The 14,456-nt window shown below is 53.9% G+C and overlaps 3 protein-coding genes and 1 long non-coding RNA gene across 6 annotated transcripts in view; 2 read left to right on the top strand and 2 right to left on the bottom strand.

Annotated features, from left to right (window-relative positions):
• The window catches only part of LOC135322129 (uncharacterized), a 21,522-nt gene extending 19,782 nt beyond the window's left edge, over nt 1-1,740 (top strand). Inside the window, exon 4 of the long non-coding RNA XR_010382464.1 lies at nt 1,356-1,740. This is a non-coding gene — a long non-coding RNA (uncharacterized LOC135322129). The remainder of the gene's footprint in view (nt 1-1,355) is intronic.
• Nucleotides 1-3,913, bottom strand: part of OSCAR (osteoclast associated Ig-like receptor) — a 4,788-nt gene extending 875 nt beyond the window's left edge. The window contains exons 1-4 of the mRNA XM_031457242.2: nt 3,786-3,913; nt 3,170-3,202; nt 1,377-1,676; nt 227-508 (exon numbers count right to left, since the gene is read on the bottom strand). Coding sequence (XP_031313102.1) covers nt 227-508; nt 1,377-1,676; nt 3,170-3,202; nt 3,786-3,822 — 652 coding nt within the window. The 5' untranslated portion in view covers nt 3,823-3,913. The remainder of the gene's footprint in view (nt 1-226; nt 509-1,376; nt 1,677-3,169; nt 3,203-3,785) is intronic.
• Nucleotides 3,914-4,584: 671 nt separating this feature from the next.
• Nucleotides 4,585-7,525, top strand: NDUFA3 (NADH:ubiquinone oxidoreductase subunit A3). Its single transcript, XM_031457248.2, has 4 exons — nt 4,585-4,733; nt 4,952-5,026; nt 6,767-6,844; nt 7,370-7,525. Exons 1-4 carry the CDS (start codon nt 4,724-4,726, stop codon nt 7,459-7,461), a joined length of 255 nt encoding a protein of 84 aa, XP_031313108.1. The 5' UTR covers nt 4,585-4,723; the 3' UTR covers nt 7,462-7,525.
• A 47-nt stretch (nt 7,526-7,572) lies between these two features.
• TFPT (TCF3 fusion partner) lies at nt 7,573-14,445 on the bottom strand. Of its 3 annotated transcripts, none has more exons than XM_031457243.2 (6): nt 14,338-14,445; nt 13,357-13,615; nt 10,540-10,610; nt 8,416-8,485; nt 8,113-8,331; nt 7,573-7,729 (listed from the first exon to the last, which is right to left on the bottom strand). In XM_031457243.2, the coding sequence occupies exons 2-6, from the start codon at nt 13,609-13,611 to the stop codon at nt 7,610-7,612; spliced, it is 735 nt and encodes a 244-aa protein (XP_031313103.1). In that variant the 5' UTR covers nt 13,612-13,615; nt 14,338-14,445; the 3' UTR covers nt 7,573-7,609. The 3 variants fall into 3 exon arrangements, with proteins under 3 accessions (XP_031313103.1, XP_010997604.1, XP_010997605.1); XM_010999302.3 differs by lacking the exon at nt 14,338-14,445 and adding an exon at nt 14,047-14,187; XM_010999303.3 differs by lacking the exon at nt 14,338-14,445 and adding an exon at nt 13,765-13,996.
• Nucleotides 14,446-14,456: the final 11 nt, after the last annotated feature.

Below are 14,456 nucleotides of genomic sequence, written 5' to 3' on the forward strand. Positions count from 1 at the left end.
GGAGGAGGACTTGGGGGCTGGACCCCTGGGTCTCAGGGAGGAGGGGCTGTTGGCCTGGACCCCTGGGTCTGAGGGAGGAGGGGCTGGGGGCTGGACCCCTGGGTCTGAGGGAGGAGGGGCTGGGGACCTGGACCCCTGGGTCTGAGGGAGGAGAGGCTGGAGGACTTAACCCCCGAGTCTAGGGGCGGAGAGCCTGGGCTGGGGCTCGGGCGGAGGGTGCCCTCACCGTCCCAGCTGATGACCAGCGGCTCGCTGCGCTGGGACAGCACGTAGGGGGCGGAGGGCGTGTGGTAGTAGCAGCTGTAGGTGCCCGGCGCGCGGGCGCCGAGCAGCGGGAAGTCGGCCCAGGGCTGCGCCGAGTCGCGGTACTGCAGCGGGGCCGCCACGCCCACGCGGTACAGCGCGAAGCTCATGCCCCGCACGCTGCCGGCGCAGCGCAGGCTCACGTTGGCCCAGGGCGCCACCACCGGCCCGGGCAGCGCCACCAGCGACGGGCGCGGCAGCTCGTCTGCGGGGGAAGAGGACGGGGACCCGGCGGCTGGGCGCTGCCCCGCGCCTCCCGGGCCTCCCCTTCACCTTCTTTCCCCCCTATCTCCCTCCCCCCTCTTTCCCCCTCCTCTTCTCTCCCTCCCACCTCACTCTTCCTTCCCGCATCTCTCTTCTCCCCTCCCTCTCCCTCCCTCCTTTCTCTTTTCCTCTCTGCCTTCCAACCTCCCTCTCCCCGCCTCCCCAGTGTCTCAGCCTCCGTCAAGTTCGACATTTCCGCCTCTGTCCTACTCTGTGTGTCTCCCTCACCTTCTCTAGTCCGTGTTCCTCTCTGTGCCCTTGTGCCTCTATGTCCCTGCCCTTCCCAGCGCCTGGGTACCCAAGCGTGCCTTTCTCTGCATCTCTGTCTCCGCCTCCTGTATGTCTGTATGTCGCTTTTCCCCACTGTTTACTGAACAGTGCCTGGCTAAAATGTTCTATTTTTAACCTCCCAGTCATGCGTATTTCACTCCCCCTGGGTCTCGGAGGCTGTATCTCTCCCAGGGTTTCTTAACTGCAGCACTAGTGACATTTTGGATAAATCTGGATAATTTGGTGGCTGTGTGTGTGTGGGTGGGGGAGTGTACTGTCCTGTGCATTGTAAGATGTCTTGTAGCGTCTCTGGCCTCTAACCATGGGATGTCAGGAGCACACTCTTCCCCAGTCGTGACAACCAAAAATGTCTCCAGACCTTGCCAAACGGGTGGGGGAGAAGGGTACAATTGCCCCTGGTTGAGAATCACCCCTGCTTCTCTGATGTTCCCTCTCTCTTGTCTCTCCTCTCTCTATATATCTGTCCCTCCTTATCCCACCTGTGTCCCTTCTCATAGCCCCCTCCTCCAGGATCTCACCTGTCACCAGCAGTTCCAGGGCATCACTGGGGTGGGACCAGATACCTGGCCCCCAGCTTAACCTCCGGTAGCAGCAGCAGTAACTGCCTCCCTGGGCTGGAGTCACTTCCTCCAGGAAGAACTCCACCAGCTCTGCAGATACATCCCGGTAAAGCACAGGAGCCATCTCTCCAGACTTGAAGAGTGCAAACCTCCAGGCGGGCTGGGGTGCCCGGCACCTCAAGGTGACATTGACTCCAGGGGTCACAATTGCAGCTGGCTGGGCCCCCAGCCACGGCTTAGGGTATGAGGCCGGGGGAACTGAAGAAACAGAAAAATTCAGCAAGGACAAGGTTAAAACATTTGACCATTTCAACATTTTAAAGCTGTGTATGAAAAAAGACATATAAGTGAAGCAAGAAGTGGCAGCATTGGTAGAAACGGCTAATCTGTAAATCACATAGAGTGTAGAATGAAATCGTAGAGCCAGTCCAAATGAAAGTTGGGCGGAGCATACGAGTTCACAGAAGAGGAAATCCAATCGACCAAAACACACTTGGCATGTACTACGTGAAGGTTGCTCAACCTCAGTAATATTATTTTTAAAAATTAAAGCAACAGTAAGACTTATTTTGGCTATCAGGTTGTCAAAAATTTAAGTAACTGTTAATCCGTTTGGGTGAGTACGTAGTGAAACAGGCACCGAGGTGCGCTTAGCTGCACCGTTTGAGAAGGCAATTTGTTAGCTTCTTCTATCAAGATACACAAAGGGTAGGGCCAGCCACCCAATACCTCCACCCTAGATGAATGCACTCATGTGGACACAAAAACAGGAGCGCTCACTGCTGTATTGATGGTGAGGAGAAAAGTTGGAAACAACTTAAATATACGTAATGAGGGCTGGGCAAACTAGAATCCAGCCATACAATGCAAATGCTAGACAGAAGTTTTAGAAAAGAGGGAAAAAGAACTAGCTATAATGACATGGAAAGGTCTCCAAGAGGGATTGTAAAGTGAAAAATGTAAGATGCAACACAGTGAGAGTCAGAAAATATCAATTTTGCTTTGAAAAAAAACAACAACAAAGAAGTACATAAATACATATATGTGTTTGGATGCATGGAAATGTTTTTGTAAGGCTTCAGATTATTTAAGGAAGATGAGGAAAGGGAAGAGGAAGGTTGTTATATGCCCTTTAATAATTTTTCAAACTATCAATGTTACCTTTAGCATTTAAAAATAATAATTTAAAATAAATTGGTAGCTAAGGTTTTAATGGTTTTCTAGGTGATTCTTATTTGAAGTTGAAGTGTAGTGGGGGAAAATTGAGGGGAAGAAGAAGTCTCACCCATCAGAGAGCCTGGAAAGAAACCCAGAGCTATTTCAGGGTGAAGGACCCTACTTTCCAAATGGGAGAATCATCGGCATTGCCAGAGATCCTATTTCTTGAGCCCTGCGCTTTGCCGAGCTCTGAGCCAAGGGTTTTACCATGTGATTTTATTAAATCCTCACAACAGCCCCATTTTGCAGAGAAGGAAACTAAGTCTTAGCGTGCAGTGGTTTGCTCAAAGTCACAAATGAATACTGTGGTGGAAGTGGGGTTCCAGCTTCGGTCTCTTAAACTCCGAAGTTCGTGGTCTTTGCTACTCACCTGTACTGGTTACCAAAGTGAATGAGGATGGAAGGAAAGAAATCAAGGAGCGGGGAGGGAAGTTAAGGAAGTCTAGGGTGAGGATGGGCACCAAAATAAAATATGAGTAGTTGGAAATGGGATGTCAGCAACAAATAGAAGAATGGGTGGGGATGTTACTCACCAGTTGGAGTGATGTCTGCGTGACACACAGGCCCTGTAGAAGGTTGAGGTGGGTTGGTCTGGTTAAAGCCTTTGGCTGCTCCCAAGAAGTTTGGACCCAAGCTCCTCTGGCCTCTACACTCAAGAGTTCAGACCCTTGGACTCCACCTTTTCCAGGAGACAGTAATCTGAGACCACAGTTTCTCCTCTCTGGAGCACAGGAGTCTGGGCCCCCAGTTTCCTCCTTTCCCAGGACCCAGGTGTTCTGGCTTCTCTCCCAGATCAAGATCTAGGACTCTATACTCCCTGTCCCCAGGAGCTCGGGTCCTGAGCCCTCTCCTGCTTCAAAATCTACAGAATCCTGCCCTCAACTTCCTCTTCTTCCAGGAACCCAGAAATTCAGGGTCCCTGTGTCCTCTTGCCTTAGGACCCAGGAGTCTGAACCCCAGTCCTGTTATTCTGGCCTAGAATTCTGAACCCTCAGCTTGTGCTGCCCTGGTCACCCTGCACCTGCCCTCTGGAGGACCCTGTAGTCCTGTTCGTTGCCCCCTCCGCCCTCCACATCCAGGTCCCCAGCGCTTGTCTATCTGCACCCCAGCCCAGCCAGGGACCCCAGGAGAAGAGGGTGGGGGTCTCACAGAGAGTCAGCAGCTGGAGGATCAGCACCAGGTCCATGGTAGGCACTTCTTGGCTGAAGCAGGAGCCAGGGCTCAGCCTGCCCTCTCCCCTGCTGGGAAATGAGGCAACCACAGAAAGCCAGAGTCCTGTTTAGGGAAGGGAGGAGCGAAGTGGAGTGAGGAGGAGCCTCAGGGTGGCTGTGTCACAGCCCCATGGTGCTGTGGAAAAACTTGAGAGGGTGTAGTCATAACGGGTTGTGTTCATTAAACTTTACATATATGTAATATATATAATATACGACATATAGTATTTAATATATATATATATGTATGTATGTGGTACGTATTTTGTGCCAGGCCCTGTGTTGCACGATCAAGGGGCACAGAGTGGAGTCAGACTTAATTACCGCCCTCAGGCAGTTCCCACTCTAGTGGAAACACAGATCCCGACCAGGGCAGTTAAAAATGTTATGTGCACTATAATGGAAATCACAGAGGGCACTGTGAGAGTCCACAGAAGGCCTTAACTCCTCTGGAATGAGAGTTAGAACTTGCAGGAAGAACTGAGTTTTAGGTGCGACCTCAAGTGGTAGATCGATCACTCGTCCTTTCCCAGCCTCCGTTCCTCCACCTGTAAAATGGACTCTCGTAAGTCAACTATAAAATAAGGACTGATGCATTCCGTCTTAGCTGGGCCGCCTCAAGAGGGCTGGAAGTTACTCTTCCGGAACGACTTTCTAGGCTGAGAGATAAAAGAGAGCGGGACAGGTGTGTCAAGTGCAGGTGTGTCTGCACTTAAATCTGCAGCACCGCCCCCTTTCCTGCAGCAGCTGCTTCGGAAGGCTGTTCTGAGCCAGTGCGCACGCGCAGGCTCAGACCGAAGAGGCTCGCTTACAGGGACCACAACTCCCAGAGTGCTCCGCGCCCTCGCCGCCGCCGCCGCCGCCGCCGAGACCAAGATGGCCGCTAGTAAGTACGGGCGTCTCTGGCGCGTGGGGCTGATTCAGGGACCCCCGGGTGGTGCCGGGGGTACGGCACGGCAGAGCCCCCGTGGAGGCCGTGGGGTCCGGGCCAGAGGGGGCGCAAAGGTCTCTAGAGGGTTCCTCCAGGGTAAGGGTTTCGCGAGAGGGGTAGAGGTCACCGGGGGCATCCCCTGCAGAGGTGACACTCCTCGCCCACCCTTCCAGGAATCGCCGCCTTCCTCAAGAGTACTTGGGCCAAGGAGCCGGTGCTGGTGGCATCCTTCACCATCGGGGCCCTCGGTGCGTGAGTGCCCCGGGCGGGAACTTGCGTCACCCCCGCGTCCTCCACGCTCTAGAGGTCCCATATTCCCCACCAGTGCCACATTGCCCGGCACCTGCGTTCCATCCTGTACCCCCAAGGCCCCATCGCCGCCTTCAGCGTTCCGTGTCCCCACCTGTGTGTCAGCCTCCCCATGACGTCCTCTTCCCTACCTCCATCCCTTCGCCATCCCGTCGCTCCCCACCCCATACACATATACACATCCACCCAAGAGGTCCATAATCCCTCCAAAAGAGAGGTTCTTCTCAACTCTCGTTGTGCGTTATAAACACCTGAGTGCTAAAAAGTAATAATGACAAATGAGAAGTGGGGGAGAAGAGTATAACTCAGTGGTAGAGTACGTGTCTAGCGTGCACGAGGTCCTGGGTTCAATCCCCAGTACCTCCGTTAAAAATAAATAATTTCTTGTAATGAGCCATAGTGGAAAAGAAACGGAAAAATATACATATATATGTATATGTATAAGTGAATAGCTTTGCTGTACACTTGAAACTAACACTGTAAATCGACTACACTTCAATAAAAAATAAGAATTAAAAAATAATTAAATAAACCTAATTACCTTCCCCGCACCCCCCAAAAAAAGTAAAAAATAAAAAAAAGTAATGTCCTCTTCTCTCACTGTCAGCACCCCCACCCCAGATTTGAAATTGAGCTGGGCCGGATGGAGGTGGGGCTAGGGAAGCTTATACCTTGTGGAAATCCCCCAGTGATTCTAAGGTGCCGCCCTGACAGAACCTCAGCTCTAGAGCAGGGCCACTCATACTTAAGTGGGATGCGGGAGGTGGGGGTCTTGTTAACTTAGGTTTAACGAGACCTGATTCAGTAGGTCTGGGGCGGGGCCTGCTATGCGGAATTTCTAACAGGTTCCCAGGTCTTGTCCACACTGCTAGTTAGCTGGCCACTCACTGCGTGCGGTTCTAGAGCACAGCTGTCCCAGGCAGCCACGAGCCATACTGGCCACTGAGCACTTGGGATGGGCTAGTATGAATGGAGATGGTGTTTGTTACCATGCTCATGTAAAGTACACACCGGATTTCAAAGACTTAGTATAACAAAATGTATAAAATATTTTTTTCATGTTGATGATACATTGAAATGATGTTTTGGATATACCAGGTAAAATATGTATTTTTGTTTTTATTTTTTTATTTAGGTTAAATACATTTTAAAAATTAATTTGTATGTTTTAATGTTAATGTGGCTGTTAGAAAATGTAAAATTACATATGGCTCTTAGATTTGTCAACAGCGCTGACTTAGAACATTCCTTTATTCTCCTGCCCCACCCCCATAACTCCCAGCTCCCACCATAGATGAACTGTAATTTCCCAGTGACTGTTCTTTTACAGCCCCCCCCCCTCAGTTTGTAACAGTTCATGATTCCTCTGGAACATTCCCAAGACACCCCCTCCCAATTTGCTCCATGACTCAAATGTACTCATTCCATGACTACCCTCTTCCCTCCTGTGCCTGCTAGGTCCCAGGTATCTGTGAATGCTTGGCTCCCACCCCCACTGAGAAAAAAAAAGTGTTGTAAACCCTTCTGCTGTTGTATGGAGATCCCAGGGTGCCAAGGGGCCTCCTGGAGGTGCTGGACCTCCCTGTTCCCCTCCCCCCATGCACTGCACCCCCATTTTGCTAAGGTTCAGCTTCTGTCCCCACCTCCTCCTCGGGCCTCACCCCTGTGTCTCTCCGCAGCTATAATAGTGCCCACACTCAGCCCCTCCACCAGGTATGCCGTCATGATCAACCGGTCCACACCCTACAACTACCCAGGTGAGTGGGAGCCAGGGCACGGCGGCTGGGACCTCCCTGGGCAGTGGCGGGGAGTAACGGGCAGGGCTTTCCTCTGCAGGGACCCCAGACTCTGCAGAGGAGTCTGGGCTCTTCTTTTTTTTTTTTTTTTTTTTATTAGATGTAATCCATGTGCCATAAAACTCACTTCCTGTCTGTTTCTGCACTTTGAGTTTCTGTCATGGTTCCAATTTCTGCCCTTGTCTGGGTCCCATCTCTGTTGCTTTCTGGAGTGTTGTCTTCCTGGGTTTCCGCTTCTCCAGGCCTCTGTCCTGTTTCCTCATCTCTGTTGGCTCTTTCTCTGAGTCTCCCTTCTGTATCCATCTCTTATTTCCCCTATCTCTAGGTCCCTATCCCCTGCTTTCCTGCATCTCTGATGCTCTGACCCTTACTCTCTTTCTCCCCTGGGGTCCCATTTCCCTCTCTGAATATAAGCTGACAGGCCAGTCCTTCTTTCTGGGCCCCAGCGATCTGCCAGTCTCAGTGGCCCACCCTCCTGTCCCACAGTGCCCGTCCGAGACGATGGGAACATGCCCGATGTGCCCAGCCACCCCCAGGACCCCCAAGGCCCAAGCTTGGACTGGCTGAAGAAACTGTGAGCACCTCCTTGGACAGGGAGAGGCCCCCTCCCTGGTGGCCCCCAATAAAAATGCAAAAACCAAACCCAGTCTGAGAGTGTGTGATGAGAGGTGGAGGCAGCAGACACTGGCCAAGGCGGATGCGGGGGTCAGTTTATTGGGGGGAGGGTCAGTCAAAGGGGGGGCTGGCCAGGGTGGGGTAGGGCAGCAGTTTGTCTGGCCCCCGAGAAACCCAACTGGAGTCTAGGGCCTCATCTGCTTCGAAGCCAAAGTCTTCTTCCACCTTAATCTGGGGAGATAAAGGCAAGGCTGAGTGGCCTGGAATCTGGAGGAGACCCCTGGCCTCACAGTTCTTGCTTTCCCAGGCCAGACACCTTCCTCTGTGCCCCTCGGGGAAAGTCCCTGGATCCGGATGCTTCTCCAGTGTCTCCTCCCCTCACCTGCCTTCTCTCCCTCCTCTGCTGCCAGCCCTCCCCGGTTCTCTTTTCTTCTCCCCGGAACCTCCTCCAGACCTTCCTTCTCCACGCACGCCCTTGCCTGCATCTTCCAACTCTCCTTCCCTGCCCAGCCCCCACCCTCTCCAACCCTTCCCGCGCCACCTCCTTCCTCTGGCTCTTCCCAGCCCTGCAGGGCCCGCATCACCCCCACAGAGCCCGGGTCCACCTCTCCCACCTGCACTGGGGCCAGTTCTGGGGTCAGCGCAGCTCCCACTCTGCGTCCATCCCGGGGCGCTCGCCGCCTCTTCCGCCCGCTGGGTCCCTCGCCGGGGGCCGGGCTGCTGGGTTCCGGGGGTGCAGGCGTCCTTCTAGGTGGGGACAGCCCCTCTTTCTCTGGAGGCTCGTTCTCGGCATTGCCTGGGGTGGGGGCATCTGTGCCCTGGCTGCCCTCGTCCTGCAGTGGGGGTAGGTGGGCAGGTGAAGGCTATGTCCTGGGCCCGGGCTCTCCCAGCCCCCTGGCCCCCTTCCCCAAGCTCACCTCCAGCACAATGGTGAACTGGCTGGCGCGGTAGTCATCCCCGTAGGAGTCCAGCACTCTCATCAGGAACCTGCGCCCAGAGAGAAGCCACCAGGCAGACAGCTTTGTCTTTTGGCAGCTGGGGAGAGGGTCCCAGCTCTGACTCTGAAGCCACGGCTGTCCTGGACCCGGAAGGTTCTGAGACCCGGGTGCCGAGCACACGAAGAGCCAGCAAGACTCTGGGCCAGACAGGGTGACCTGTGCCTCGTTCCTGCTCTGTAACTGGGGTGTGACAATGCAACGGGGCAGTCTGCTGAGAGCAACACTGCCACCTGAATGATCTAAGTGCTCGGTGGGACGGCAGCTTAGTAAACAGTCAAGCGTAAGTGATTATCACTCATAACTGGAGGGCGTGGAGGGCGGGGGCAGACCGCTCCCACAGGTGATGCTGCCTTCTCCTCCCCGTCCCTGTTTCTGAAAGCTCTTTGGTTTTTGTTTTGTTTTTGTTTTTTCCAGCTCCAACTGAGTCGTGCCTGTGAGTGAGCCAGCGCCTGGGCAGAGCATGTCACAGGCACAAACTCTTTCATTCTACAAGGGTGTACCAAGCACCTGCTCTGCCCCAGGCGGTGTCTGAGGGGCTTGGGGTGTATCAGAGAACAAAACAAAGATCCTTGTGCTTACTGAACTGAGCCTTGCAAGGGAGGCAGACAGTTAGCAAACGACAAATCACGACAAGTCAGAAAATAGGAAAGGGGATGGGTGATAACAGGATGAGGGATTGGAACTTCAAAGGGATGGTGGGCGAGGCCTCTCTGGGGTGAGGGGGTGGCGGGAGAAACAGCAAGCGCAAAGGCCCTGAGGTGGGAGCGTGTCGGACATGTTGTAGGCAGAGCGAGGAGGCAGGTGTGACAGGCCGGACCCCTGCAGGGTTGTGAGCAGAGAAATGACTTGGCCTGTCTTACATTTTATCTTTTTTTTTTCTTTCACACTTTCAAAAAAATTCTTTTCAAAAGCTGTGGTAAGATATACATAACATAAAATTTACCAGCGTACCCACTTTAAAACATGCAGTGCAGTGGCATTAAGTGCATTCACATTGTTATGCAACCACCACCATGCAGGTCCAGAATCTTCATCTGGTCCTTGAGCACCTGGCAAGTGACTCAGATATTGAAATTTTAAGTTTTGTTTAATTTTAATTTAGATTAAAATTGGAACCAAGTGGCTACTGAGCACTGAGAAAGTGATGAGGCTACTGTGACTGAGAAAGTGAATTTCTAATGTCACTTCATTTTAGTTAATTTAATTGTTCGTGCCAACTAAGCACATCACAGAGGAACTAAATTTTCCATTTCATTTAATGAATTCAAATTCCCTTCAATGACTATTAAATTTCACTTTCAACGTAAAATAGAGTCGCCGCCTGCAGCTAGCGGACTGGGCAGTACAGGTCTAACCCAGGAGCCAAGCCGCACATCCTGCAGGTTAAGGGTTTGGGGAAATGAGAGTGACCCAGCAAAGCAGCCGAGAAGTGGCCAGGAGGAGGGGGATCCCAGGTGGGTGAATGACCTGGACGCCAAGAAATTGCTTCAGAGAAAAGGGTGTCTCCGCTGGGTCAGGTGAGCAGAGGGGAGGACTGGCGCGGGGCGTGGGGCACAGCATCTCGGAGCCGTCACCTTCAGGCCCGTGCTCCACACTTCCTGGAGGTGGGAACAGCAGGCCGTGGGCCGGCCCCAGAGCTCACACCTCTCCTGGTCGTGGTGGCCTGAGGCAGGAGGCTCTGAGCTGAGCTCACCCTGGGAGCTCCCACATTGTCTCAGCAGCCTCGTGATTTGGGGGTTACCCTTAGGTGACAGGGAACGGCTCAGAGAGGGGATGTGGCTGGCCCAAGTCACACAGCAAAATGGTGCTTGAAACTAACTGACTCTAGGACCCTAAGTCCGGTCTCCTGCATTCTGCTATACTCCATTCAAAGGGAGCACACCCACTCCCCTCAAGCCCATGGCTCAGCCGTCTTCCAAGGCCCAGTTCCACTCCTGGACCCTGGTTGCCTCAGCCCAGAGCCCTCCTCTCCAGCCCTGCCTCCTCCTGGCCTGACAGGAAGGTGATGGAAACAGTGCCCAGGGCCGGTGTGCAGTGGGTTACCTCCGCTCCTGTTGGAGTCTCCGGGTTATCCTCTGTACCTGGTGGAGCCTGTTCAGGACCCGCTCATTGACCTGCGGGGAAAGCACAGGTCGGCTGCACTCCAGGTATTCAGCACATGGTGAACAGAGCCCCCGGTGGGGACCAGGGAGACTGGCCAAGGACCATCCTGGGGCCTCTAGGGCCCGCTGCACCTGCCCCCCACCTCCTCACCACCTCTCTTGCTCCCCTCCCTCCACTCCACTCCCACCAGCCTCCAAGCTCATGCTTGAGTCCCCCGACTCAACCCTCCTGTCCCAGGGGCTTTGCACATGCTCTGCCCCAGGTGCCTGCGTAACTCAACTTCTCCAAGTCTGAGCTTAAAGGTCTGAGTCCACTCAGACCCTCCCTTTAAACTGCAGCAGCCCCTCCCCACTTCCCATGCCAGAACTCCGCCCTCCCGCCACACTTCTCAGGTCCACTTTTCCTTGCCTTGGTCACCATCGCCTTGTGTCCTGTCTCATTACTCAGCGTCCTCACTGGCTTCTCCCCAACCAGAATGGAAACTCCAAAGGCCTGGGTCTGTGCCCTGTCCCCAGGGCCTCGAGCAGAACCCGGCTGAATGGGTGCTTCTTAAATACTGCTACACCAACGACCTCACAGGGATAAAGGGCTCGAAAGGCACCAAACAGGCAGATATACCGGTGGCTGGGGCAGGAGCTGGCTACTTTAGTTAGGGCCGTTGGAGGTGTGCGGCTAAGACGTGAAAAAGTGTGTTCTGTTCCTGGGTCAGAAAGACCTGGGTTCAAACCTCAGCCTGCCACTTATCAGCTGTGTGACCTTGGGGATGTTACTTAACTTCTCTGAGCCTTGGGTTTCTGCATTGGTGAAAGGAGAATAATAACAACCTATTCCTGGCCGGGGGTGGGCTAAGAGCAGGGTCTCAAACGCAGCTCCATTTGAGCAAACGGTTGAGTCTCTTTGGACCCCAGCATCCACCAGTTCAACAGGGCTCAGGATACCTGCTGCTTACGGGGCTGACAGAGTTCCCAGATGTCCTTGTGTGAAGCCCCCAGAGCAGGCCTGGCACAGAGTGGGAGCTCCCAGGTGACAGTGGTCACTCTGACAGCACTGCCCTTGCACCAAAAGACCCTGTGAACACCAAGTGGCAGGGATTGAATATTACTGCGGAAGGGAGGGGTTCACGTGCGGAGTCTTGAAAAGAGGAGAGAGGAGTGGCCGTGGAGAGAAGATGAGAGATTGGGGTGAGTGGAAGGATGGAGCAGAGGGAAAGCTACCTGGTAAAAGATAAAATGTGGTATCTAGTTATCTGGTAACTCACCTGGTGCATGGGTGTGTCTGCTGGGTCCGTACCTACAAGGAGGGACCAGGGCTGCTGGCCACAGGCTGTGCACAGGCTCACCCTTCATGCAGCTTCACGGGAATATATTTTAACACCTGGAGCTGACCCTGCTCCAAGCACTTCCACTGCTCACACTGCCCACAGCCTGGCATTTAAGGCCGTTTCCCCTCCCCAGCATCCCCGTCAAACTGAACACCCCTCCAGTCCTGAGCAAGCCCTGTGCTACCCAGAGTCCTGAATGCACTTTTCCACCCAGTCAGCCTGACATGCTCTACCTAGCCTAAGACTCGGCTCAAACCTCACCTTCCTATTAGTTCTCCTAGTCACTCCTGCCTCTGCATCCCCTTGATTCCTACCCCAGCTCCCGCCTCCATCCTCCTCTCCTGCCTGGACCACTACACTGACTGCCCCCTTTCCAAAGCTCCCCGATATCACTGTTATGTGTTAGATGGTGTCCCCCTAAAAAGGGGTGTTGGAGTTCTGACCCCCAGTACCACAGAATGTGACCTTATTTGGACATAGGTCTTCATGGAGGTAATCAAGTTAAGCGAGGTGATTAGAGTGGGCTGTAATCCAGTATGACTGGTGGCATCCTTATTAAAAGAAATCGGGACACACACACACACACACACACACACACACACGAAGAATGCCACGTGAAGATGAAAGCAGAGATCTAACAAGCCAAAGAACACAAAAGATCTCCAGCAAACCACCAAAAGCTACGCAAGATGCCTAGCACAGATTCTCCCTCACAGCCCTCAGAATCGCCCAGCACTGCTGACGCCTCAGTCCCAGACTTCTGGTCTCCAGAACCTAAGACAGCCCATTCCTGTTACTGAGCCATCCAATTTGTGGTTCTTGGTTACAGCAGCTCCAGCAAACAAATAACAAAATTCAGACAGTCTTTCAAACATCCAGACCTGACCCTGTCTCTCCCCTTTGAGATCTTCCAATAGCTCCCAGTCACTCACAAACAAATAAATCAAACTTCTCTTCCTGGTGTTCATGGCCTTTCAGGATCTGGGCCCTGCCTACCGCTCCATCCTCATCCCCATTAAGGAGGCTAATGCAGTGATTCAGTCAAAAGAACTTGCATCTGGGCAGGGGCCATGGGGATGGAGGGGAGGAGAAGGATCTGAGAGATTTGAGAGAAGAAGGAACAGGGCATGAGGAGTGACTGATGTCAGGGGTATGAGATCTGAAGTGTGATCAGTGGGGAGCATGAGAGGCACCTGTGAAACATCGGCGAGCTGATCTGGGTTGTCAGATGAAGCTCCTAGAGAAGACATGTCTAAGGTGTCTTGCACAGTGCCTGGCAATTATTAAGTGCTAAATAAAAGAATAATGAATAAATAAATGAATGAAGATTCATTCAGCCAGGCAAGGTAGCCTGGGCATCTAGACAGGCAGAGACTGGGAGGGGTTGGCAATTTAGGCCAGGAGACCCCAAAACGGGGGAATCCACACTCACCTACCTGCTCGATCTCCCGGCAGCGCCGACCTAGCGCCTGGTACTTCCTGCGATTTAGTTCCCGCTGGCGCCGCCGCCGGCCCCGGGCTGCCTCTTCCTCTTCATCTCGCTCCCGGAGCCCCGAGCCACCCAGACCCCCGGACACAAACTCCACTTCTGTCTCAAGCTCGCTCTCCAGGATGTGACCACCGAACAGCGGAGGCAGCGCCAACTCGGAGCCTGGCGGGGCTGAGAACTCTTCAAAGCCGACGGCTGCCATGGTCCTGTAAGGTCAGGGGACTCAGGGACCCTGAACCCCCAGCACCTAGTCCCTCCTCCCTCAGAACAGGAGCCAAGCCTCTAGCCCCTCCTTCCTCGGACGCAGGAGTCCAGGGCCCTCAGCCCTCCCTTCCCAGGATCCCGGAGTTCAGACCTCCAGTTTCTTCCTTCCGGAGTACCATGTCCCCAACTCCTCACTCAGACCCAGGAGTCCCGGCATCCCACCTCCCCGTCTCTCAGATCCAGGAGTCTGGACCAGTAGCCTTCTCCCGGACCAGGACGCCGGAATACGGACCCCAGTCCCTAAAAGAGTTCTAAGTCAAAGCAGTTGGAGCAACGGCAATCCCCATCAGCCCTCAGGGTAAAAGCGCGGAAGGCTGACACCATGCAGCCGCAGTGTCTCTTGGGATTCGTAGTTTTCCTCAAAGCCACTCACCCCTCTCTCTGCTCCAGTTCCATCTCTCTCCCGCTCTGGTAGCCCCAGGCCTCAGAACTTCCAACCTCGGCAGCCTCTAGGTCAAGTCGTTTGCAAAACTACCTGTCCCATCAGGCTTCACGGTCACAGCATCCGGGACGCGGCCGCTACACCTTCTGGGAGCTGTAGTTTCCTATTTCCGGCCTCGCTCACCAACCCCTCCACCTCCACCCCGACTCCTGGCTTAAAGGCCTTGCTTTCTCGTCGAACGCCTCCACCAGTTATCTCAGTTGCCCTCGCCTTTATTCTTGCCTTGACACCCCGTCGTCAGACCACGGCGATTCTCCGCTTATCGGGCTCAGTCCACAGTAGGCGATAAGCCGGATAATCCTCCTCTCCTCTCTCCAGCTCACCCCTTCTCTGCCTAGCGG

The sequence above is a fragment of the Camelus dromedarius genome, chromosome 9 (genome assembly GCF_036321535.1).
Source record: "Camelus dromedarius isolate mCamDro1 chromosome 9, mCamDro1.pat, whole genome shotgun sequence".
Classification (NCBI taxonomy): Eukaryota; Metazoa; Chordata; class Mammalia; order Artiodactyla; family Camelidae; genus Camelus; species Camelus dromedarius.

What these genes read in the sequence shown, in the direction of transcription:
- NDUFA3 (XM_031457248.2), top strand. An exon ending in CTTCACCATCGGGGCCCTCG is followed by an intron (nt 5,027 to 6,766) that starts GTGCGTGAGTGC and finishes GTCTCTCCGCAG; the next exon opens with CTATAATAGTGCCCACACTC. An exon ending in CACACCCTACAACTACCCAG is followed by an intron (nt 6,845 to 7,369) that starts GTGAGTGGGAGC and finishes CCTGTCCCACAG; the next exon opens with TGCCCGTCCGAGACGATGGG.
- TFPT (XM_010999302.3), bottom strand. Translation starts at nt 14,069, where the DNA reads ATGGAACTGGAGCAGAGAGAGGG. An exon ending in GCTGCCGGGAGATCGAGCAG is followed by an intron (nt 10,611 to 13,356) that starts GTAGGTGAGTGT and finishes CTTTCCCCGCAG; the next exon opens with GTCAATGAGCGGGTCCTGAA. An exon ending in AGACTCCAACAGGAGCGGAG is followed by an intron (nt 8,486 to 10,539) that starts GTAACCCACTGC and finishes CTCTGGGCGCAG; the next exon opens with GTTCCTGATGAGAGTGCTGG.